Source organism: Callorhinchus milii, unplaced genomic scaffold (genome assembly GCF_018977255.1).
Source record: "Callorhinchus milii isolate IMCB2004 unplaced genomic scaffold, IMCB_Cmil_1.0 Scaffold11, whole genome shotgun sequence".
NCBI lineage: Eukaryota > Metazoa > Chordata > Chondrichthyes > Chimaeriformes > Callorhinchidae > Callorhinchus > Callorhinchus milii.
Window position 1 is genome coordinate 9,787,889 of NW_024704752.1, and position 25,729 is coordinate 9,813,617.

Below are 25,729 nucleotides of genomic sequence, written 5' to 3' on the forward strand. Positions count from 1 at the left end.
GACCAGGCTCCGCGCCCACCCGACCAGGCCCCGCCCCACCCAGGCCCCGCCCCCACCCAGCCCCCGCCCCCCACCTAGACCCCGCCCCCCGCCAGGCCACGCCCCCCAGCCCAGGCCCCGCCCGCCAGGCCACGCCCCCCGCCCAGGCCCCGCCCCCGGCCCCTGTCACTCAGAGTGATGGATCGCTGTGACTGATTGGCACTTCTCTCCTATTTTTAAAAAAAATGGCCAAAGTGATTGACAGCCGTTAATCGGTCGTCTCCTCCGGGCTGATTGACAGCTGCTGATACGGTGCCGAAGCAGCTCCGGAGCTTATCACAAAAGTGATCTTCGGTATCGCAAGAACATCGATTCGTGTCCTTCTCACGCGGCGCCCGTCTTGTTGAACGCACTTCTGGTTTGCACAGCACTGTTCATCTTTCGCCACTGAGTTTCCCGCTTAATAATAATAATAATAATAATAATAATAATCCTCGCATTTGATATCGCGCTTTTCACGTCGGGAGGACGTCCCAAAGCGCTTCACAGAACACACTGTAAAGTGAATTGACTGTATATTTGTGGGCGAACGCGGCAGCCAATTGCGCACAGCAATGTCCCACAAACAGTCGTGGATTGAAAATGACCAATTTATTATTGTTTTGGGTTTTGGAGGGATTATTATTAGGCTCTGTGTGGAGTAAGGAAACTTGCCCAAGGTTTCGCCCTCTGCCTGGAATTGAGCTCAGGTCTCTCACTTGCAAAGCGAGTGCTCTAACCACTGAGCTACAGGACTCTTAAGAGTTCCCCTCTCACGTGAAAGCGTTGTGGGAGACGCTGTCCCTTCGGATGAGTTGTTAAACCAAGTTCAGGAGAACGTTGAAGGTCCGAGGCCAGTATTGAGAAAGCTATGATGATGTGTATTCCTCGCGCACAGATTTGAACCTTGTAATTTTCTGCTCTGTTTCACTCCAGTTCTGAAGCCTCACACACCACTTGGGGGAATCCTTCAGCAATCACATGCTTTGCACATTAAAATAAAATAATTCAGGGATGTTCTCTCATCACTCCATGAAACAAATCGAATCCACACTATGTCATGCATAGGCCTTCGATAATAATTGTGTACCAATCAATAAGGATGAACAGTATTTTATGAATAGTTGTAACAAATTGCTTTACCTTACAATTTTTCAATCAGATAAACACGTGACAACATTGACAGTGACATAAAGTAACAACATTGAATTTTGCTTTTCAGATAATTCAACAAACCAGAATTTAACCAAAGTTTAGATTATCCTCAACTAACTGTTATCGCCAAATGCAAACAATTTTCAAAGAGCTTTTGAAGCCATTTTACCCATCATATGCTTTTTAGTATTTTGTTCTTTTTTCAGCAGGATAATATTACATTTAGGGGCAAAAATAAAGACCAGAAGCCCAAAGCTTGATGCCAAAATAGCAAATATTTCTACAGCCACAGTATATTTTCCAGGAGAGCTTACATAAGCTGGAATGAAAGTGATCCAAACAGCACAGAAGATAAGCATGCTGAAAGTGATGTGCTTCGCTTCATTGAAGTTGTCTGGAAGTCGACGAGCGAGAAAAGCAACTCCAAAGCATACACAAGACAACAGTCCAATGTAACCAAGTACACAGTAAAAGGCGACTGCAGATCCCAGATGGCATTCAAACACAATTCTGTCTGTAAAATATTCACTATTTTTCAGAGGATAAGGTGGTGACAAACATAGCCAGACAGTACATATTAAGCATTGTATTAGGGTAAGGATGAAAACACTCAGGCGTTGTTGTGTAGGTCCAAACCACTTCATCATGTTATTACTGGGAAGTGTTGCATTAAATGCCATCACCACAACGATTGTTTTTCCTAAAACACAGGAAATACAAAGAACAAAAGTGATAGCAAAGGCTGTGTGACGTAACCTACAGGACCAGACTGAAGGCTCTCCAATGAATGTAACTGAGCACAGAAAACACAAAGCTAATGCGAAAAGAAGCAGAAAACTTAACTCCGAGTTATTAGCTTTAACAATAGGAGTGTCTCTGTGAACATAGAAAGCTGCAAATACACTTATAGTGATGAAGACTCCAAGCAATGCCAGTGTCACTAGAGCAATCCCCAATGTCTCCTCGAAGGAGAGGAATTCAATTTCCTTCAGTATGCAATGATCCCGTTTATCATTGGACCGGTATTCCAAAGGACATTTGAGGCACAAAGTTGAATCTGAAAGAAAGTAAATTGTGGTCGAAAGTACCTGAATGGAAATCCGTTCAATCAAAGTTTGAGAATATAAGAAAGAATTAATAGCTGTGTTTGTTCTTACCAGTGATGTTACTAATTTCACCATCAGCACATTCTATACAATCAAAGCAACACTTTGGTTGTCCTCTTTTTGCTGCTTTCCTTGTTCCAGGTAGACAACTGTCAGAGCAAACCGCCCGTGGGACCTAGTTACAGAAAAATTTAAGTTTCAACACTTTATATTTTACTTATTTTGCTCGACAACTCACACTCCCATTTCTCACCCTGAATACCATTTGGAAAGTATTTTGTATGTTGCAAGAGGTTAATGGCAACATTGTTTTGGTTAAAAAGTGCAATAGAGCACTTTAAACAGCTATTTGGGGGAGTAATTTGTATTTTAGAGAAAATTGTTTGAAATTTATCTTTTTTTCTTGGTCAGCCGGGTGTCTAATACATGCAGAAACCCATCATCATGCATAAGAGTGTCCAACCCAAACTAGGAATTCCATGCATCCCACCTACACATGGAACTTCCAGAGATAGATTTTTGGACTGGAATTCTCACCCTTTCCCTGGAAGGATGCCTCCTGCTTACCGAATATCAGAAAGTATTCGGCACAGGTTGGCAAGAGCCAAGGCTTGGGGTCCCCAAAGTGTGCACTGGGGTACCACTGGATTCTAACCAACTAAAACTGCATTGCTTGCCATTGATACCACTGTCTGGCGGAGTTAACAGGAGCTGTGGGGTGATTTCCTGCCCCCTGTGCATATTTAGTAAATAAAACTATCTGGAGGTCTCTTCATGCTTCTACCTAACACTTGAATTACAAATGACCTTCATGTTTTGGATGATTCACAACTACCAATTCTACTCTTCATCCGAAACCCATCTGATAAAGCTCCTTGAACATTTGTGATAATATAACGCAAGGAAAGACCTTACCGTAATCTGACCAACGCTCCACACAATTTCTTTTCCTTTCAATTTAAATTCTTGCCCAGCAGGAGCAGATCCATCATAGTGCCCGACAGTGACTGTCTCAGTTCCGCCGAGGTCATTTGGTTGCCAGTTTACAATGTCGTATGTTGCTACTGGATCCCCATTTTCATCGAAATTAACATTTTCACCAATCTTTGTTTTGAAATTTACTGTTTTCATGTAATGTAGAAGCTGTGTTGGGAAATGACAAAGGAGGAAGAAACACTGTTGAAATTCAACAACATACTTTAACAATTCAACGTGGCTTTCCACTCGTGCAGCTGAAATACATACAGTATAGTTATATAAAAGTAATACTCCTTACTTGCCACGGCTGAAAACGTGAAATAGCTGCACAACTTTCATTGGGAAATGGACCTTTGCCACTTTCACATGACAGCATATCATGGAGAGCATGAGCTATAGCGTAGGTCGCTGCATAGACATTGTAGGTCACTCTGTACTGAGACACATCAGTATATGTATTGTGTACAGACTGTAAATCCTCTCGTCCTGTGCATTCCTTAATTCCATCTGCTTTGTGCTCCTCGTTTCTTAGTGTACAGTTGAAGGTCATTTTCCAAAACTCTTTCACTAAGCGGTTTCCTGGATATGCAGAAGGATGAACTCGCAGTAGAAACTCTCTCAACCCTGGAACGTGTACTTTGCGAATCGCAATTCCAATTGTGCCGGAAAGGAACCGTCTGCTTTCTTCTGGGGACAGAACTGTTGTGGTGACCCACGCCTCACTTCCTATCCATTGAATACCTGTCACATTTTGTCGCACAATTTCATTCATAAGAATAGTCATATCTGCTTGTGCGAGAAATGCCACAACAACCTTTGTGGTAGATTTCTTAATAATATCTACAGTTTTCAGCAATTCTCCCCTCGAATATGTTATATGGAAAGACTCAGAGAATGCAATACAAACACCGAGTTGTTGCACAGCTTTTGTGAACGCTTTCATTCCAAAGTTACCATAGTCATCGTCACTTCTAACGGTCCCGATCCACGTCCAACCAAAGTGTTTCACCAACTGAGCCAAGGCTCTGACCTGAAAGTAGTCACTTGGTATTGTCCTAAAAAATGATGGATATTCCCTCCTATTGCTCAGACATTCACATGTAGCAACGTAACTTACCTATGGATTTAGAATAATGAGAAACTTGAATTTAAATTATTTAATCTCGTAGCTGCAATGGAGTAAATGTACATTTTACTGATTGCATTTGTATTATAAAACAGGTAACAATTATACAAACACAGTGATAAAGCCATCTATATGTGGCTGTCCATTTCATGGATAATCACATCTTTTAAACGTATTTTACAGAATAAGTATTTCTTAATGAAATAATTTAATTTAAGGAATGTCGGGTATTACATATTTTGTGACCAAGTTTGCCCATAAATGCACAATTACAACATGAAGTATCTTACCATTGGGATTTTAAAAGGACTGATCAAGCTCGCTATTGCTAAGGACTGTGAGGAACCAGAGTCACCAACAATAGCAGAAACGACTGGTGCCCTTTTGCAGGTGAAATCCGAAGATGTTTCTTCGAGTCTGTTCAAAAATTCAAATGTTGTTTTTATTGATACAGAAGGCATTCCACAAGAGTCGTAAATCCAGTAGCCCAGAGTAATGTTGGGAAGCAGTGTCGGGTCTTTGTTTATTTCATCTATTGCAAAGATCATCGCCATTGCAAAACGAAATAGTCTGAATCGAAAGCTATTAGGAATCAAAGTATTAATTCTCAACCACATATTTCAAAGTCATAACAACACGAGTAATACAGTAGATACTAACATTTCGATTGTATTTCCTGTGGTTTGGGCAACATGCAGAATGGTAACGCTTGTACATAGATTGCCACTTTTTACACTATTTACAAAATTGCAACCTGTTGTATAATACAAGTGCAATCGCAAAATGTACATTTAAGCCATTGCAGCTATTCGATTTCCGAAATATCCTTTACTCTGCGGAATTACAAGCAATGTCCATTTTACCACATTTCATTTTTTATTTTACTTTATGTTCATTTTCTTATCAACCGACACGGGGATGTTTCCAAACTGAAAACACATAAAATAATTTGCACGCTGCGCTGCGCACAAGCCAGATTTCTTCCAAAAGACTATCAATAAATGCAAATCTATACATAGAACCATAAACAAAGGAGAAATTGTTCAAGTGATAACGATAAAACAAAGGATAGTGGTACCTCATTTTATTGGGCTACAATTTGAGTGGAATCCAATAATTCAATTGATACCTCTATGCACATTTAAGTGTGGACGATTTATGGACGAACCATCATGAAGATTTCACGCAAATGAAGTGTCCAGTTTGGGAATCCAATCTGTTTTCCAACATCATGGAGCAACGAACATACAGCTTCATCCACATTTTAGATAGCAAATTTGACCAGAGATTACTTATCATTTCAACTCAAATTTATCTAACTTGTGCTAAGACTAGAGACAGCAACACCAATATATGTGGGGTGATCCCTAAAGTAACATCAAAATCAATCAATTGGGTATCGGACTATCTTACACGTGAGGCAACTAATTTTTAAAAAAAACAGTTTTTAGCCAAACAATTAGATTATTTTCCTATGTTTGAAGTTGTCTGTACATATATTATTTTGAAGCAGTATTAAATACAGTATCTAACAGTAAGTATGTAATATGGTTCTTTCACGGCATTAATTTAAAAAATGAAGTTACCGACTCAAAGATGGAAAATTGCACTAACTTTGTACATTTTACCGCTCTCGGTTGGGTCTTAAAATTTACGTCCTGATCCTCAACATCAACATGCACACTGAAAACTCCGCCAAGAACGATATCCCCATCTTTGGACAAACCAAGCAGATCAAATATGCCCCAGCGTTTGCAAATTGTTTTTTCTTCAAGCCAAACAGTAACTAGAGTAGACATAAATAGCACAGCATACATACTGTAATGCATTGCTTAACGTGTGCCCATCAGTGGCTCACAGCATTCCCAATTGCTCCTATATATGTACTGTTACCTTCCAAAGTAAACGGTGTAAATTTGTTTTAAATAGAACTAGTGGATATGTTGAGCAAATTAGGTGCAATTCCCAGATGGAAGCAAATTGCCACTTTAATCCTTTAATTTTCTTCGAGATAATTAAACTAATTATGAAGGGAAATGTTTTAATTATATTATCATCTGATTAAAAGGTATCCGTTTAATTGTTCCATTAACTTACAACAGCAAAGGTTAACTTGGATGAATTTGTAGTGTTAAGGACATGATTTCATTATTTTTTAATATCTTAGACTAAGCCACAAGAACTAGTTTCAGTTGGACTCAGTTCACAGCATTCTGGCCTTTAAATCAGAAATTTGTGGTCTCAAGGCCCAATTCAGACCTGGAGCTCATGAACTAAGATGACACTCCCTTGCAGTGTCCGGGGGCTGGGCGGGTGCTTGCTGTGTCCTTCAAATGAGAGAAGAAACCCAGGTCCCTTCCTTTGGTCTGTTAATAGAACAGAGAAGCTCATGTGACACTACATAAAATGACATTTTAACAGCAATGTTCATAACTTCCAGTGTGTTTCGGTCACATGCTTACTAATTTCCTCGAAACATTTGACCAGGTTGGTTTAGAATAAACTCTTCTTTATCATCTGTATTAACTCTCTCTGATTAACCTACATCTAAATGGTCACTAACATTAACCATGATTATGGTTTCTCACTATTCGCCTACCACCAACATGAGACAAACTGGACATACCAGTTTTTTTCCCTTTGCCTTTTCTTAAACTATTTATATTGTTCACAATATTGTTCCAATTTTTTTTGATCCTCCCTCTTAAATCTGTTTATCTCCCTTGCCTTCTGTATTACTAATCCTGACTTTATCATACAACTTGTTTTCAAAGTTATCGTTCATCTAGTATCTCACTCTCAACAAATTCTTGTCCATTTTAGTTTCCCTAGAGGGACGCATCTTGCTTATCAAATTCCAGAAAAGGTAAAGTGAATATGCAAAATTTATACAAATAGTGATATATTTCTTTTTATTTCATGGTAATTTTTTTACACAGTCACCGAATGCAATAATACAAACATTTCACTCTGAAACAAGAAATTAAAACACAATACACAATACACAAAACTATCATGTTACTTTCACAGCTTTTTTGATGATACCTTTCCCATTAGGTGTTGCTTTGTATTATTGTCCGGTTTTAATAAAATAATGTAACATTTTGGAGCAAAAATACAGATAAGAAGACCAAAACTAGACGCCAAAATTGCAAATACTTCAGCAGCAACAGTATATTTTCCACGAGAGCTTATATAAACTGGAATAAAAGATAACCAAACTGCACAAAACATAATCATGCTAAAGGTTATGAATTTGGCCTCATTAAAATTGTCAGGCAACTTTCGAGCTAGAAATGCAACAACAAAGCACACACAAGAGAGGCATCCAATATATCCCAGGACACAATAAAAAGCTGTTACAGACCCTACATCACATTCCAGAATAATTTTGTCCGTGTAAGAAATAGCATTCTTAACAGGGAAAGGCGGTGCTATTGTTAGCCAGATTGTGCATATTATGCACTGCACCAGAGTAAGGATACAAACAGTCATTCGTTGCTGTGTGACACCAAAATACTTCATTATATTTTTGCGGGGATGTGTTGCCTTAAATGCCATCACTACAACAATTGTTTTCCCCAAAACACAGGACATGCACAGAACAAAACTAACACCAAACATTGTGTGGCGCAGTATGCAGGATGGAACTGATGGTTCGCCAATGAATGTAAGGGAGCAAAGAAAGCAGAACGTTAGCGCTAATAGAAGAAGAAAACTTAATTCAGAGTTGTTAGCTTTGACAATAGGAGTGTGCTTGTAAACAAAGAAAAGAACTGCCACGATCATTGTAATGCAAGCTCCAACTATAGCAAATATTACTATTACCATTCCTATTATTTCTGAATAAGAAAGGAATTCCGTTTGCTTGGGAATGCATTGGTCGCGTTGTACACTGGACCAATATTCCGAAAGGCATTTCATACAGTGTATTGAATCTAAGAGAAAATGAAAGAAGAGTCAAGGAAATTGCAATTTGTTTTAAGAACGACTCATTCGAAAATGTTTTACAATAAAATAAGAGCTATTGGATTTCTTCGGACCCACCTGTGATGTTGCTTATTTCTCCATCACTGCATGGAATGCAGTCAAAACAACAAATAGGTTGCCCCTTTCTGGCTGCTTTCCGTGTTCCAGGGTGACATGTTTCAGAACAAGCTGCTCGCGGGATCTTGGTTTAAAAACAAGAACCTTTAGTTATATTGCATTCCAATAGATATTTTGGAATAATAGCTGTGCCTTGATTTTATAAGTGATTATCGATCATTTTGCTTGACGTTACCTTTTTGTGCCCACCGCTCCAAACAATAATATTTTCATTTAGGATCAACTCTTGGCCCAAAGGTGCAGATCCATCATAATGTCCCACTGACACAACATCAGAACCACCAACATTATTGGGTTGCCAGTTTACAATGTCATAAGTTGGTACCGGATCCCCATTTTCATCGAAATATACATTTTCACCATTCGGAGTTGTGAAATGTGTCATTTTTATGTAATGCAGAAGCTGCACATTTAGAGATAGAATAATGATAAATAATGATTGTAAACTTGAATGCACTTAGCATTATTTAACATCTTCATCTTTTGCTCGAATTTCAAATTGGTACAACTCCAAGACCTATATTTTCAAGTAATCACAGTACAATTCGCATAAGTCTGATCTGCATAAATCGTATATTTGCCCAACTTGTACATCTGCCCAAGTCCCATTGAATTTTCTATTATTTATAAGTTTCACATACTTTGCATGCATTATACTGTATTAAATATATCCCAACTGATAAGACTTATGTGAGGTTTACTGTATAGTAATTTTAATAATCCTTGCATTTGATATTATTTGATATATAATTTTCCATACCTGCCAAGGTTGAAAATTTAAATTAGTTGCACAGGTTTTGTTCTCAAATGGGCCATTTCCACTTTCACATGAAAGCATATTGTGAAGAGCATGCGCCACAGCATACGTTGCCTTATACACGTTATATGTAACTCTGAACTGAGATACATCTGTAAATGTATTATTTAATGTCCTTAAGCTCTCTTTTCCACTGCATTCGTTAGTACGTGGAGAAGGATTTTCATTTTCTTTTTCTGCCTTGCTTTCTGTCTTTCTGAGGGTGCAGCTGAATATCATTTCCCAAAATTCTTTCATTAAAACATTTCCCGGATACAGAGAAGGGTGGAGTTGAATTAAAAAGTTTTTCAAGCCTGATATATTTCCTTTACTGATCGCAATCCCAATTGCTCCAGTAAGGAACTGTCGGGTTTTTTCTGGAGTGAGAAGTGAGGTGGAAATCCAAGCTTCGCTCCCAATCCATTGAATGCCACTGATATTTTGCCTTGCAACTTCTTCCAGCAAAATGGCCATATCGGCTTGAGCAAGAAAAGCCACAATTACTTTGGTGGTCGATTTCTTTATGACATCTACGGTTTTAAGCAACTTCTCTCTGGGATAGGTTCTAAAGAAAGATTCAGAGAAAGCAAAGCAGATGCCATTCTGCTGTACAGCCTCTGTGAAGGCTTGCATTCCAAATACACCATAATCATCATCACTCTTAATTGTTCCGATCCATGTCCACCCGAAATGTCTCACAATCTGTGCTAAAGCCCTGGCCTGGAAGTAATCGCTGGGTATTGTCCTTAAAAATGAAGGATACTCTTGTTTGTCACTCAGACATGCGCATGTAGAAAAGTAGCTAATCTGTAAATTCCAATCAGAAATAAATGAATACAAATTAAAACCAACAGAGGATGAACCGACATTTTGTGTGGTTGATTCTTACAAGCTTTACATAGACAATCATCTTCAGTATAATGATCCTATCACCTAATATCCAACCCACATATTCAGTTTGACTTGAAAAGTTGTAATTTATAAGGTGAAAATGCGCTGTTTCCAAACCAACACGAAGCCTTGCAATTCACCACTAATTTTGCATACTTTCCACCTATCACAGTACCTGGAGAATTACCTAGGCCGTTGATTTCTATTTACAACAACAACAACAAAATTACATTTATAAAGCGCCTTTCACGTCGGGAGGACGTCCCACAGTGTTTGATAGCCAGGGATCAGGACCCGAGCATGGAGGAGGGGTTGGGTAGGAGTGAGGGAAGGCAGAGAGGTGGAAGAGTGACCGAAGGCACAATTGAAGAGGAGGGTCTTGAGACCGGCCTTGAAGGAGGCAAGGGAAGAAACAAGACAAAGGAACCGTGGGATGGAGTTCCAGAGCGTGGGGCAGAAAGCCCGGCCACTGATGGTAGGGCGAGTCGGGCGGGAGACATGGAGTAGGCCAGAGCCCGCTGAACAGAGTAAAATAAAATAAAACAAAATAAAATAAAAGTGTCTTAATCTTTGAGTTCAAACTTACCATGGGAATTCTGAAAGATCTAACGGACGATGCTATGGCTGCAGATTGCGAAGATCCAGAATCTGCAATAATAGCAGAAACAGCAGGAGAGGATTTACAAATATAGTCTGAAGATGTTTTCTCTTGGGCATTTACTATCTCCAGTGTCGCTTTTATAGACAAAGAGGGCATGCCACAGGAATCAAATATCTTGTAACCTAGGGTAATGTTCGGAAGTAAAAATGGGTTCTTGTTTATTTCTTCTACAGCAAAAATCATCGTCTGAACAAAGCGGAACTCTCTCATCTCAAAACTGTAGAACAAAACAAATCTCATATTTGTAAAACATACACATATATTTGCATTACAATATGCAATAAAATGCTGGTTTTGGGGCTTTATGAAAGCTATGCATTAAAGGCAACAGTGATTTCAAAATAAATCAAAATTTAAGGTAAAACCTATTCCATTAGATTACAGATATTTTACCTTAACCTAAAAGCACTACCTTAATACATGAAGCTTTTAAGTAGTGTATATCAGTTTTGGAGAGTAATTTAAAACACTTTTAAGAGGAGGAAATAAACATCAAACAAAGTTTTTCGAACACCGATTGTCACTAAAATACACTTACTTTGAAACAGTTCAACCAACCTTTTGCATTTTATTGCCGTTGGTTGGGATTGGAAGTAAATATCTTGATCCTGTACATTAGAGTGAACACTGAACAGTCCACCAAGGACTATATCCCCATCCTTGATAAAACCAAGTAAATCAAATACCCCCCAACGTTTGCAGGTTGGTTCATGTGTCCCCCACAAAGAAGCAAGTACAGATAAAAACAACCCCCAAATCAAAAGGAAATGCATTGCAATCATGAGGCTTCTAAATTGTTAGACACCAAATAAGTTTTTCTTTCATACACAGGATATTGAACAGCTGGAACTGGCTGTCAGAAACAGGATTGAGGTCAGGGCACCGGACGATTAAGAAACGGCTTGATACTGGCAATGGGAAAATGATAAAGTTGACTTTCTTGAAGGCTGAGATCAGATAAACCGATGCTCCTTTTCTTTTGAACTTATCTTGTGAGCAGCATTCATTTATATTCTATAATACGTCACTCGTAGCTGAACAATTCTGAGTTCTGTTGATTATTAACACAATAACTATTGGATAATTTCCTAACATTCCCTGAAGATTGTATGATAATATATCCCTAGAGAAGGATAGAAAACTAGAGTAAACAAGATTATTGATAGAATTACTCAGTGAATAAGAACATATCAGTGGACAGGATCTTTTCAGAATCAACAGAAATTCACTGCTGTGTTATGGAGCCTCCGAATTGTGTACTGAACATTACTCAAGTCGCCCTTTGAAGTTTCATCCCTTTTACAACATTTACGAAATGTTACATTATCATTTACTATTCCCGCAATCACTGTTCATACAAAAGTTCATTCCCCTGTAAGTCTACAAATAAGTCCTGATTTTGGAGGGGAAACATTTGATTCATCAGAAGTAAGTGGGATATTAAGAAATGATTCAACTGAAAATTGAATAATGGATCTGTAAGATGATAGATTCTCAATATAAAATTAGATAAAGATGTGTTTTAGAGGTATATTGAACCATCAAATAAATAACATATAATCCTTGCATTTGAATAGCCATTGATTTCAGGAGGATGACTCAAAGACCTTCACAGGGTGTATGGTAAAGTGCAGTTACTGTATATTTTGTAAATGAATATTGGTTACCATATTTAATAATAAAACAGCTTGGGTCATTGATAGCACACTCACCTCTGAGTCAGAAGGTTGTAGGTTTAAATCCTTTGAACTCATATAGTCTAAGATGAAACTCTCAATGCAGTGCTTGGGGATGAGTTGCATTGTTGGAGGTGCAGTTCTTCAGGTGAAATGTTAAACCGAGGTCCAATCTGCCTGTTCAAGTGGATGTTAAAGATCCCATGGCACTATTTAAAAAGAGAATTGGGGGATTGTTGATGTCCTGGCCAACAATCTCCCAAATAAAATTGGTCATTTATTTCATGGCTGTTTGTGGGAATTGCTGTGCGCAATTATGCTACCGTGTTAACAAATACACAGTTTACAAATACACAGTCATTCCATTCCGTAGTAAATCCTGCAAACGCTTTAAGATGTCTTTCCAATGTGATAAGACACTATACCAAATGCAAGGATTATTATTATTATTATTATTAAAAAGGAATAAGTAGATAATGGGGTGAAAAAGTAAATATTTCACAATGGATTTCATGTGGATGTTAAAGTGATAACCTGTTATGAAAAAAGCCACCTTTGCTTTGACTGCTTTCAATTGCTGTGACTTGAAGTCATGAAAATCATTCCTATTAACTTCTGGTCATGCCATATCTTTTCATTGCTTCAACTTCACAATGTTCTTGAAACTGCTGTACTGACTACCAAAGACCTTCACAAACGATCACAAGAGGTTTTAATCTAGGTAAAAGGCTTCTCAAAGTGAATTTGGGATGTTACCTCTTCACAAAATTATTGGTTGGTCAAACAAGATCTACCGCTTCTTAATCAGTGCTTGCTGTCATTTATTAAGCTGTTTTTACATAGTTAATTTTCTTTCTGACAATTGACTCCATTGGTTTTCCAATTATTAAGCTCAGGTTAATGGATCTCGAGTTACCAGGTATGCTTCTGTCACCGTTCTTGAAAAGAAGAGCTGCATTTGCTTGCTTCTAATCAGAAGGAAAATCACCAGTGGTGATTGATTGACTCGTGTGTGCCAGTCATACACAAATCTCATGCCCTGTCCCTCTAAGTACCCTTGAAGACAGCAGCCTCTCTCTGCTCCAGCCTGTAAATCCTCCATTGGATCCACCATGGCAGACACTGCTAGCTTTCCAACAGCAGCCACTCTGACTGCCCTATCCCCAATGCTCGCTGCAAGGCCCATCGGTCCCTGACCCCGGGGGCCAAACTCTCTTCCCTCATTTACATCCCCATCCTCCCTGTCAATCGTCCTCCTCCCCCAACTCATTCCCCAATTTCCACCACCAACTGTCCCCTCTGCATCGGCCTACAAAATCCCTGCTCCTCCTCCAATAAAACACTCACCATCCAAGACTTCATTGTTGACAAAAACATCAACATTTATCCCCTCATCGAAACCTGGGTCATTCCATGCGACACCTTCCACCTGACAGAGGCTACAGCATCTGGCGACACCTTCCATCATACTCCACAAGTTAACTCATCCTTGGCAACTTCAACATTCATTTCACCCCTTCCTGCTCAGTGTGGCTCTCATCTCCCGGTCCCCACTCGGCCTATCCTCTTACTCCTCCGGAAACTTCCCCTCCTTTGAGCACCTAACCCCTTTATCACCCTCAAACCTTTCCCTCAAAATTCTCATTATCTGTCGTTTCCCCCAAACCCTCCCACACCTTCCTACCCGACATCTCCACCGTCCTATCTTCTGCCTCCCTCTGCTCCAAATGCCTACTCATCCGAGGCAACTTCAACATTCATTTCACCCCTTCCTGCTCAACCTCTACTGACTCCTCTCTCTTCTACTCCTTCAACCTCTCCCTCCATATCCACTCTGTCACCCACATCCGCGGTACTCCCCTCGACCTGGTGATCACTTGGGGCCTCACCGTCTCAGACCTCATCATCACGAACAAAACCATCTTGGACAATTACTTCATCTCCCTTAACTCCTCAATCCCTCTCCCACTGCCACCCAACCCATCTCCATCTCCTACCACCCCTGGAATAAAATCTCCTCGCCCCTCCCTCTATGCTGCCTTGGAGTCATCTGAACTCATCCCCCTCTGGGCTTCCTCCCGCAATGACCTATCCTCCTTGGTCATTCTTCTTCACCCCTCCGTCTCCACCACTCTTGATGCCCTTGCTCCCCTTACTTCCTGAACTGTCTCCAACTCACAAAATTCACCCTGGTATACCAGCCACCTCCATTCCCTTAAGGCCCTGGTGTGTGCCGCTGAATGTACCTGATTCAAATATAACTTAACGGTCCATCGGCAGATCTGGCTGGACCTTATCAAATCTTACAGCTCCACCCTCGCCTCCGCTAAATTGTCATTCTACTCCAAGACAATCTTGGAGGCCAAGGACAACCCCAGGCTCCTCTTCGTCACTCACCGGCTCCTCCATCCACCCTCTTCTGCTTCACTCATTCTCTCCTCCAACGCCAACTGTGAGGCAAAGCTGGACTTCCTCGAAACCAAAGTCGAGGGGATCTGCTCAGCTGCCTCTTCCCTTCTGTCTACTACCCCCTCCCCATCTCCCACTCACACCCTGACCCCTACCTATCCCTCCCTCCACACCTTCGAACCTGTCTCGCATTCCTCTCTCATCACCACTATAACCCACATTGGAATGGCATAATTTCAATGACGGGATCCCTGTCAGGATTAACATAGAGAAATAAAGTATGTGTCAGGCTGACTATTCACAGTGCTTTAAAAATATACTAATCCTTACATTCATTATAGCCCCTTACCACGTCAAAACATTGCAAGAGCATTTTGTAAAGTTATTTTTGTAAATGTACTGACTGTGGAGTTCTGCAGTTTAGTGGCGAGAGCACTCTCCTTGCAAGCAAGAGGACCTGGGTTCACTTTCCCGGCAGAGTGAAAATTTGGGCAAGTTTCCTTACACCACACACCTCTGTTTACCTAGCAGTAAATGGAAACCCAGTTGTTGGTCGATTGGCAGTCGCTTTTCCAAAGGTAACAATCTCTTAAATTTTTTATTTTAATTTAGTCATGACTAAATTAGTCACCTATGACTGTTTGTGGGACACTGCTGTAAGCAATTGGCTGCCGCGTTTCGCCCACAAAGTATAGGCGTCTTCCGCCACTCTGCATCCACCCTCTGGGAACTCCATCCCGCAGACCCTCCATCTTGCCCCCTCCCTCGCCACCTTCAAGACCCTTCTCAAGACCCTCCTCTTCGACCGTGCTTTCGATCTTCCTGCTTCCCCCCACTGCCCTCCACCCTTCCCCAATCCGACCCCCAGCTTGTGTCCATAAGTCTGTCTGTCCAGCGCCTTGGGACATCCTTCTGACGTGAAAGGCGCTATACAAATGTGATTTTGTTGTTGTTGTAATATTCTGTGAAGCACTTTGAGACGTCTCAAAGGCGTGATAAGGCGCTATATCAAATGCAAGGATGATTATTATTATTATTTGAGGTAACCACAATTTAGGATCAACAATTCAAACAATTATTATTCAGGAGTAAATGCAAAACAATTAAATTACAATTCTAAAGCAATACTTCCTAAAATAATTGAAAATAAAGAATTAGAATTCAATACTTTTTTCATGAAAAATAATACCACTTGCCAAAATTCTTAGTTGGGCTGTTAAATGTTGGAATTGTTCAATAATAAGAGAAATTAATTGTAGCGCAAGTAGGTGCTAATTATTCGAAAATGTCTCTCGTGAAGTAAAACTGAAGTCTGTCCAATGTGTATATAATGCTTACAGGAGAATACAATTGCTTGCGCTGCGCAATAGGACAATTAGGTCTCAAGTGGGGCAAAATCTGTAGCTGCTAATTGTTTATAAAATTGAATTATATACCCAACTGAATGAATATATTCTATTGGAAACATGCAAGGTAATAATCTATTCCAAAAATAAATTGGAGCTAACTTGATCTTCTCCTAAGGGCTATGCAGCTGCTGTATAATTGACGTGATTCCCTTGATATAAATGTTCTGGTATTGTTTCCATTGAAGACACCTTTTAATCATACTTGCAAAATTTCTTTGAAAACAATTGACTTTAAAATCTGAACAGTGATCATAGCTCTATCTTTACTTTTAAAAGTATTTTATTAGCTCAGTGACATAAAGAAATATATTTGAACTTTTTTTTACAATATTTTGGAAATATATAACAGTAAAAATGTGATATTTCTTTGTCAAACATGCAGAGTGAAACACATAATTGCTACGTTTTATGCAACCTGAACAAAGTATTAAATTAAAATGGGAACTAGGAACTGTGAAGTTGGTTTGACAGCACATAAAATTATTTCAACACTCTTTCAATTTGGAAAGTATCAGGCTCAGACTTGTTAAACACATTAATTTTGGGGACAATGGCAAGATAGGGAATTTAAGCAGATCCCCAAAATATATAGCTAAATAGCTACATGCCTGGAAATGGAAGTGAAAGACAAATAAGATTATACTCCTTAAAATTGAGAAGACAAATGGATGGGACTGGGAACTCTAATAAAACGACAGGCTTGTTAGATTGTGCGTCAATTTTATGGCACGCCTAAGTATGCTTTGAGCTTCTTAAATATTTCACAGATATATAATTCACTTTACAGTATATTATGTGAAGTGCTTTGAGTGATAAGGCGCTATATCAAATGAAAGGATTATTAAAAAGATTATTAATTACATTAATTTTAATATTGTTACCAATGGCAAAAATATATATTATTTTCTTAATCAAAAAATGGATAATTTTTAAAATGATATTTGTAAGTTTTTTTACTTGATAAAGAGAAAAGAATAACAGCAATGACTTTGATATTAGACTGATGGAAAATAATATAGTGATTATATAATATACAACAACATGCATTTACATCACACCCTTCATGCTAGGTAGCATCCTGGAGCGCTTGAAAATGGCAGACTCTGAAGCCGAGGCAGCCGGGAGGTGACCATAAGCACAATCAAAAATAAAGTAATTTAAATGAGATTTGAATGTGGGGAGAGAGGGGTCAAGACAGGGGGAGAGTTCCAGAGTTTCATGGCATAGGGGCTGAAGGCACGGCCACCGATATTAAAAGCGGACCCACAATTTTCCTCTTTTGCTGAAAGGTAGAAAGAGTCCCCTTTAATTAACCAATTACTAGATCAATTGAATAAAAAGATTATTGGATTTTTGGAGATACAAATAAATCCTTATGGTTTAGAGCCATAGATAGATTTAATAATAATAATAATCCTTATCATTGGTATCAGGCTTTTCATGTCAGGAGCACGTCCCAAACCACTTCACAAGGAAATAATATAAAGTGGAGTGACTGTATGTTTTTGTGGGTGAATACCTTACCTGGCCCAATTTGACACAACAATGTCCCATGATAGCCATAAAATAAATGACCAATTTAATTTGGGGGATTGTTGGCCAGGACACCGAGAGAAACTCTCCCTTCTTTTTTCGAGTAGTCTCATGGGATCTTTAATGTCCACCTGAACTGGCAAACGGGACCTCGTCAAAGGACGGCACCTCCGACAATGCAACACCCACCCGTCACTAACGGGAGTGTCAGTTTAGACGATCAGAGTTCCAAGTCCTGACCCACAACCTTAGAGGCTAGAGAGCTGCCAACTGAGCCAGGCTGATACACAGACAAAGAAAAGATCATTCACACTGGAAAAATAAACAAAACAAAGCGTGGATAAAATTGAATCTGTTGAATAATAGAAGTGGGGAAAGAAAAGAGATTGGGACGTACTTATTGAGCATTTATATTCAATGTGAAGCAATTCTGAGCAAAGATTTTCTCGAATACATTTGACTTTTTTTAACTTCATGACTAGAATTGGTGGTTCCACGTATGAATATTGCTGTGCCGTATTGTGCAACTTGTCTGCAAAGATTGACCTACAAATGAAGCTGCAAAGGAGATTCTTGCTTATCTAAAATGGATACAATAGATAATAATAATAATAATAATAATCCTTACATTTGATATAGCACCTTATCACTTCAAGGAAACGTCCAAAGTGCTTCACAGAATATTTTGCAAAGTAGATTGACTATGTATTTTGTGGGCAAAACTAGTGGGAAAACTTTAGTTTTGTATTGTCTGATTATCAATGAAATATTCATTCAGTGGAATTATATTTCAAACAATCTCCATGACATATCTGCTAAGGTGCTGGCCTGTAGGTGGTCCACATACATTGAAATTCTACAACAAGGTATAAACTGAGAAACAGAATTTTTTTAAAATTGGAAACCAAGCAACATGCAATGATAAGCTGTTTACTTTATTGTGTATTAACAATGTAAGAAACCATCATACAATCAATACAAGAAATCATTCACAAAATTCATATAACCGACATTAAAAAAATCAAAGCGTTATTTTGGGACAAATGGAAAAACAACCTCCTCATCCAAATGATACATAACTCAACTCAATTTCCACTTTCATTAGTAAAACATGTTCACTGTTTCTTGGAAGCCATTTTACCCATCATGTGCTTCTTCGTATTTTCCTCTTTTTTCAGTAGGATAATATAACACTTAGGAGCAAAAATACAGACAAGTAACCCAAAGCTTGATGCCAAAATTGCAAATATTTCTACAGCCACAGTATATTTTCCAGGAGAGCTTACATAAGCTGGAATGAAAGTGATCCAAACAGCACAGAAGATAAGCATGCTGAAAGTGATGTGCTTCGCTTCATTGAAGTTGTCTGGAAGTCGGCGAGCGAGAAAAGCAACTACAAAGCATACACCAGACAACAGTCCAATGTAACCAAGTACACAGTAAAAGGCGACTGCAGATCCCAGATGGCATTCAAACACTATTCTCTCCCTAAAATATTCACTATTTTTCAGAGGATAAGGTGGTGCCAAACATAGCCAGACAGTACATATTGAGCATTGTATCAGGGTAAGGATGAAAACACTCAGGCGTTGTTGTGTAGGTCCAAACCACTTCATTATGTTATTACTGGGAAGTGTTGCATTAAATGCCATCACCACAACGATTGTTTTTCCCAAAACACAGGAAATACAAAGAACAAAAGTGATACCAAAGGCTGTGTGACGTAACCTACAGGACCAGACTGAAGGCTCTCCAATGAATGTAACTGAGCACAGAAAACACAAAGCTAATGCGAAAAGAAGTAAAAAGCTTAATTCTGAATTGTTAGCTTTAACAATAGGAGTGTCTCTGTGAACATAGAAAGCTACAAGTACACTTATAGTGATGCAAACCCCAAGCAATGCCAGTGTCACTAGAGCAATCCCCAATGTCTCCTCTAAGGAGAGGAATTCAATTTCCTTCAGTATGCAATGATCCCGTTTATCATTGGACCGGTATTCCAAAGGACATTTGAGGCAAACGGTTGAATCTGAAAGAAAATAAATTTTGATTGGAACAATCTGAATTGAAATCCATTCAATAAATCTTTGTGATTATAAGAAAGAATTGATAGCTGTGTTTGTTCTTACCAGTGATGTTACTAATTTGACCATCAGCACATTCTGTACAATCAAAGCAACACTTTGGTTGACCTCTTTTTGCTGCTTTCCTTGTTCCAGGGAGACAACTGTCAGAGCAAACCGCCCGTGGGACCTAGTTATAGACAAATGCAGATATTAAATGTTAATATTACACCATTGTTCTTTTTCTGTGGCCTATCTGGAGTTCTGCAGCTTATTGGTTAAAGGATTGTCTCACATGCAAGATTGACCTGGGTTGGATTGCCGGACACAGAGAAAATTTAGGGAAACATCCTTACTCCATACTCCTCTGTTTATTTAGCAGTAAGGAACTCTGTTGTTAGTTGATTAGCGGATCACTTTTACTGGGGTAATAATCCTTTGAAAAAATAAATAATAATAATAATATTAATTTGGTCACTCGATCCCCAACTCTTTGTGGGACACTGCTGTGAGCAATTGGCTGTCGTGATCAGCCCACAAAATATAGTAATTTCACTTGACAGTATATTCTGTGAAGCGCTTTGCGACATCTCAACAACGTGATAAGGAGCTATATCAAATGAAGGATCATTATTATTAGGTGATTCTTCAGTGCCATGTAGTTAATTTATCCCAAGATTCACACTGAGTTGCAAGAACATTTGCATTGTCATTGCTGCTCAACCCTTTTCACATCTGAACCACTGGTGGGCAGCAAAAATTCTTACCATAATCCGACCTCCGCTCCACACGATTGTCTCTTCCCTTAATTTAAATTCTTCCCCTGGAGGAGCAGATCCATCATAGTGCCCGACAGTGATAATATCAGTGCCGCCGAGGTCATTTGGTTGCCAGTTTATAATGTTGTACGTTGCAACTGGATCCCCGTTTTCATCGAAGTGAACATTTTCACCAATTTTTGTGTTGAAATTCACTGTCTTCATGTAATGCAGAAGCTTTATTGGAAAATAACAAGAGAAGAAGTAATAATCACAAAATACTTTCAACCCTTAACATGTTGCATTATGCTAACGCTTAATATGCGAAGCAATCCAAGGCACACACGTTACAGGTTCCAATCTCATTCTGTGGTGTGAAGGAGCAGTACTTGGCAATTGGCTTTTGTGCCGCTGAGACAATGAAGGAGAAATCAGCGTCCAATCCTTACTATTCAATCACCCCCTTTCTTTCTTCATAAAACCTGAACTTTTGTAGATGTTGGGTGAGAACAAGATTGAGGAGGTCAATGATGTATTTCATACTAAATTGTGTGAAAACACCCATTATCTAAGATCGCATTTAAATAAAAGTTCTTAAAGAAAATATGGACCTCCTTGATATAGGGAAACAACAGCAAAATAGGAAACAAGAAAAACACAAACATCGGCAAACAAATCTGTGAAAACAATATAATTGGTATTAACATTGAACCATAGATCACAAGATGATTTTGGATAAAGAATTCCCTTCAGTCCATCAGATTTAATTTTTCCAAAGCACTCAACCTATAGACTGCAACCATGGCTTATAGCTTTCTATTTGTATAGCCTCTACCACAAATCAATCTGAAATACTGTTGAATCATTTAACTTTTAATTGATAAATCATATGAAGAACTGCTTACTTGCCATGGTTGAAAATTTGAAATATTTGCACAACGTTTATTGGAAAATGGTCCTTTGCCATTTTCACATGACAGCAGATCCTGAAGAGCATGAGCTATAGCGTAGGTTGCTGTATAGACATTGTAGGTAACTCTGTACTGAGACACATCTGTATATGCATTATTTACAGTCCGTAAATCCTCTAGTCCTGTGCATTTCTTAATTCCGTCTACTTTGTGCTTCCCATTTCTTAGTGTACAATTGAAGGTCATTTCCCAAAACTCTTTTATTAAGCGGTTTCCTGGATATGCAGAAGGATGAACTCGCAGTAGAAACTCTCTCAACCCTGGAACGTGTACTTTGCGAATCGCAATTCCAATTGTGCCAGAAAGGAATCGTCTGCTTTCTTCTGGGGACAGATGTGTTGTGGTGACCCACGCCTCACTTCCTATCCATTGAATACCTGTCACATTTTGTCGAACAATTTCCTTCAGTAGAGCAGTCATATGAGACTGACCAAGAAATGCTACGACAATTTTTGTGGTAGATTTCTTAATAATGTTTATAGTTTTAAACAATTCTTCCCTCGTATATGTTATGTGGAAAGACTCAGAGAAGGCAATACAAACATCTAGTTGTTGCACAGCTTTTGTGAACGCTTGCATTCCAAAGTTACCATAGTCATCGTCACTTCTAATGGTCCCGATCCACGTCCAACCAAAGTGTTTCACCAACTGAGCCAAGGCTCTGACCTGAAAGTAGTCACTTGGTATTGTTCTAAAAAATGATGGATATTCCTTCCTGTTGGCCAGACATGCACATGTAGCAAAGTAACTTACCTATGGGAATTCAAATGAGAAAGGTAACAAACAAATTTGAGCTCAAATTATAATTACCTGTAAATAGAATGTTCACACCTCAAGGAAAAGGTGTTGTCAGTATTACCTAAAACCTTGTAAGTATTATTGATTACCCCATTGATGATTTCTTCAGCACTTCCATTTAGCAGTGAACATGTTGTGAAGGTATTTATATGCAAACATGAGCCTCGACCCCTCCTGATCCCTCACCTTTATTCAAGTAATCTCAAATATATTATACACTTATCCTTCTGAATGTATAAAATCAGCTGATAAATGTACAAAATACATTACAATAACATTGAATGATATTGTGAGCTAAATTATTTTATTGCACATAAATGTGCTTTAAGAACACTTGAGAGGCGGGACCAGTGGATCGAAGATCAAGCTCATTATTATTTGTTTTAAAATAAGAGAATTCCAATGTTGTGCAACAAAATGGAAGTGGATAATAAAGTGAATTGAATATAACTTTTTTATTATTGTGCTTCAGCAAACTGACATCTTATTTCATGAAATAGCTTACCAGAGGAATCCTGAAAGGACTTATTATGGTGGCTATTGCTGAGGACCTAGCGGAACTAGAGTCACCAATAATAGCAGAAACCACAGGTGCTCTTTTGCAGGTGCTATCTGTAGATGTTTCTTCGAGTCTGTTTAAGAAATCGAAGGTCGTTTTTATTGACATGGCAACCATTCCGCAAGAGTCAGAAATCCAATAGCCCAGAGTAATGTTAGGAAGCAGCGTCTGGTCTTTGTTTATTTCCTTGATAGCAAAGATCATCGCCATTGCAAAACGAAACAGTCTGAATTGAAACCTATGGGTATTAAGTATATACCAAATGTTTTAAACAAGAGTCATTTGAAAAGTGAAAGTAATAAATTTCAATCTGGCTTTCTTATAATTTAGGCATATTGCAGGAGGATTACAAATAAAATAAAACTATATCCAGAGGTACAAGGACCTACATCTGTTTTGGAATCCACGAGCGAATGAACAAGATGCACATAAAGACCACTGGTGCTATTGAATCGCTCCAATTATATTGTTTGCTTTAAAACAAACTCAAATGGTTTGAGTTTTGAGAAAAGCACACCTATTCCCAACTTTATACTCATTAACTTTTCTGCTGAGGAGTTACAACATTGTCTATTTCCCATTCTTATATGAATTTTCGGATCAATTGACAGAGGAAAGTATTTAAACACGGAATAACAACTTATAAACTGTGTTGACACACTCTAAAAGACTGGACATAAATGCAAATCGGTTAACATAAACATTAAATATTCCCATAGATATTGGGTTTCATTGAACTCTAATCTCAGTGAATTTAACAATTTGCTCTAACTGTGTTACACATTGAATTTACATGAAAATTGTTGAAGATTTCAAACAAATCTCAAACTGTAAATTTGCCTGGCGTTTATATGGATACTGATAATTAATACATTAATTTCACTTGTGTTGAGACTAACTTACAAATTGAATAAGAATGTGTAGGGAGATTTCTTAAGAACCATCAGACTCAAGTAATTGGGTGCCTGGCAAGGAGATCTTACACATAAAATAACTATGATATCTTGTTGTTGTTTGTCAATTAATTATAATTTTTCTTTAAGAGATTGGAAGTTGTTGGCCTTTTTTATAATTATTTGTGAATCTATGTTAGCAATCTAACATCTAACAAATTTGCGTGAGCTATCTAACATGGAGGGCTAGTGTGACTCAGCCTTGCTCAGAGGGAGCATTCTTGCACTGAGTCACAAGGTTGTGGGTTCAAGTCTCATATCGGTACTTTAACTCACATGATCTGATTCTAACAGGACCCTCCAATGTGGTGCTGGTGTTGTGTCCATTGCAGGAGGTGCAATCCTTCAGATGAGACTATAAATGGGGACCCCATCTAACTGTTCACAAGGTCGTTAAAGACCCAATAGCACTACTAGAAAAGAGAAGGAAGTTGTCCCTGTGCTCTGGCCAACTAATCCCCCAAATAAAACTAGTCAATCACTTCATGGCTATTTGTGCGACACAGCTAATGCAGCAACTGGCTGCTTTGTTCGCCCATATATGCACAGTCACTCCACTTCAAAGTAAATCCTGTGAAGCATTTGGGATGCACTCCTGATGTGAAATCCACTGTACCATGACTCAAGGATTATTATTATCTGAAACTAACAAGCAGTTTAGATGTTACACAATGTTAATCAACAATTTGGATTTATTGGACATGCAAGGTGCAAAATTCTACTAACGTTGTACATTTTACCGCTTGTGGTTGGGTTTTGAAGGCGACTTCCTGATTCTTAACATTGCCATGAATGCTAAAAACTCCGCCAAGAACGATGTCGCCGTCTTCAGACAAACTGAGCAGATCAAACATCCCCCAGCGTTTACAGGTTGGTTCTTCAGTCAGCCACACAGGAACAAGAACAGAAAATAGTAGTACATACACCAAAGGGTGATACATTGTTTTTGAACATATGTATAGTGTTCTGAAGCACTGCCAATGACCCTTATATACTTTAATATGCAGTAACATTCCACCCACAATTTGAGTACCTTTGCCTTAAAGAAATTTATTTTCCAAATAAACAAATTGGGGACCATTCCCAGAAGGAAAGTAATTAACATTTTAAACTTTGTCAAGATAATTAAACCAAACATGATGGGAGATACTAATTACTTAACTTTTAATTGTTTTAAATTTTAATTTATTTATGTGGTACTCTGATCTCAAATGTTTACCTGTTTCTTTAATTTGGAGTCCTGCAGCTTAATGGTTAGAGCACTCGTCTTGCAAGCGAGAGGATCAGGGTTCGATTCCCAGGAAGGGAAAAATGTCGGGCAAATTTCCTTATTCGATACACCCCTGTTTACCTTGCAGTAAGTAGGAACCTGGTTGTTAGTCAATTGGCATATCGCTTTTCAGGGGGTATAAATCCCTTCAAAAATAAATAAATAAATAATCTGATCACTCAATCCACGACTGTGTGTGGGTCATTGCTGTGTGCAATTGCTTGCCGACTTTCGGCTACAAAATATACAGTCAATTCACTTTACAATATATTCTGTGAAGCGCTTTGAGACGTCTTGAAAACATGATATGACCCTTTATCAAATGCAAGAATTATTATTGTTATTATATATTTGAATTATGTTTGCTTCTAAGTCAAAAAATGTTGTTCTAAATTTATAAGGAACATGGATGAGATTCCATTTGCATTATGCTGTGTTGTTTCAAATAATTTACCTTCAAAGGAACACTGAACCTTTGAAGCTATGCCTGTT

At 38.6% G+C, this 25,729-nt stretch overlaps 3 protein-coding genes across 3 annotated transcripts; all 3 read right to left on the reverse strand.

The window, feature by feature from the left end:
- Positions 1-1,316: 1,316 nt before the first annotated feature.
- Positions 1,317-6,137, reverse strand: LOC103176096 (extracellular calcium-sensing receptor-like). Its single transcript, XM_007889464.2, has 6 exons — positions 5,998-6,137; positions 4,674-4,965; positions 3,556-4,374; positions 3,195-3,422; positions 2,331-2,454; positions 1,317-2,230 (listed from the first exon to the last, which is right to left on the reverse strand). The coding sequence occupies exons 2-6, from the start codon at positions 4,935-4,937 to the stop codon at positions 1,317-1,319; spliced, it is 2,349 nt and encodes a 782-aa protein (XP_007887655.2). The 5' UTR covers positions 4,938-4,965; positions 5,998-6,137.
- A 1,270-nt stretch (positions 6,138-7,407) lies between these two features.
- On the reverse strand, positions 7,408-11,536 carry LOC103176097 (extracellular calcium-sensing receptor-like). Its single transcript, XM_007889479.2, has 6 exons — positions 11,397-11,536; positions 10,764-11,055; positions 9,251-10,093; positions 8,666-8,893; positions 8,431-8,554; positions 7,408-8,321 (listed from the first exon to the last, which is right to left on the reverse strand). The coding sequence occupies exons 2-6, from the start codon at positions 11,046-11,048 to the stop codon at positions 7,408-7,410; spliced, it is 2,394 nt and encodes a 797-aa protein (XP_007887670.1). The 5' UTR covers positions 11,049-11,055; positions 11,397-11,536.
- Positions 11,537-18,980: 7,444 nt separating this feature from the next.
- Positions 18,981-23,239, reverse strand: LOC103176102 (extracellular calcium-sensing receptor-like). Its single transcript, XM_007889492.1, has 5 exons — positions 22,961-23,239; positions 21,592-22,410; positions 20,696-20,923; positions 19,995-20,118; positions 18,981-19,894 (listed from the first exon to the last, which is right to left on the reverse strand). Exons 1-5 carry the CDS (start codon positions 23,222-23,224, stop codon positions 18,981-18,983), a joined length of 2,349 nt encoding a protein of 782 aa, XP_007887683.1. The 5' UTR covers positions 23,225-23,239.
- Between the last annotated feature and the right edge of the window lie 2,490 nt (positions 23,240-25,729).

Bases quoted from the DNA above. Each gene is read 5' to 3' on its own strand.
- LOC103176102 (XM_007889492.1), bottom strand. From the start codon at position 23,224: ATGGCGATGATCTTTGCTATCAAGGAAATAAACAAAGACCAGACGCTG. The intron at 22,411-22,960 runs GTAAGCTATTTC...GAATTCCCATAG, and splicing joins GTCCTTTCAGGATTCCTCTG to GTAAGTTACTTTGCTACATG. The intron at 19,895-19,994 runs GTAAGAACAAAC...ATTTTCTTTCAG, and splicing joins TCAAATTAGTAACATCACTG to ATTCAACCGTTTGCCTCAAA.
- LOC103176096 (XM_007889464.2), bottom strand. From the start codon at position 4,937: ATGGCGATGATCTTTGCAATAGATGAAATAAACAAAGACCCGACACTG. The intron at 4,375-4,673 runs GTAAGATACTTC...CTAAATCCATAG, and splicing joins GTCCTTTTAAAATCCCAATG to GTAAGTTACGTTGCTACATG. The intron at 2,231-2,330 runs GTAAGAACAAAC...ACTTTCTTTCAG, and splicing joins TGAAATTAGTAACATCACTG to ATTCAACTTTGTGCCTCAAA.
- LOC103176097 (XM_007889479.2), bottom strand. From the start codon at position 11,048: ATGAGAGAGTTCCGCTTTGTTCAGACGATGATTTTTGCTGTAGAAGAA. The intron at 8,894-9,250 runs GTATGGAAAATT...CTAAATGTGCAG, and splicing joins TAAATTTTCAACCTTGGCAG to CTTCTGCATTACATAAAAAT. The intron at 8,555-8,665 runs GTAACGTCAAGC...TTTTAAACCAAG, and splicing joins GGAGCGGTGGGCACAAAAAG to ATCCCGCGAGCAGCTTGTTC.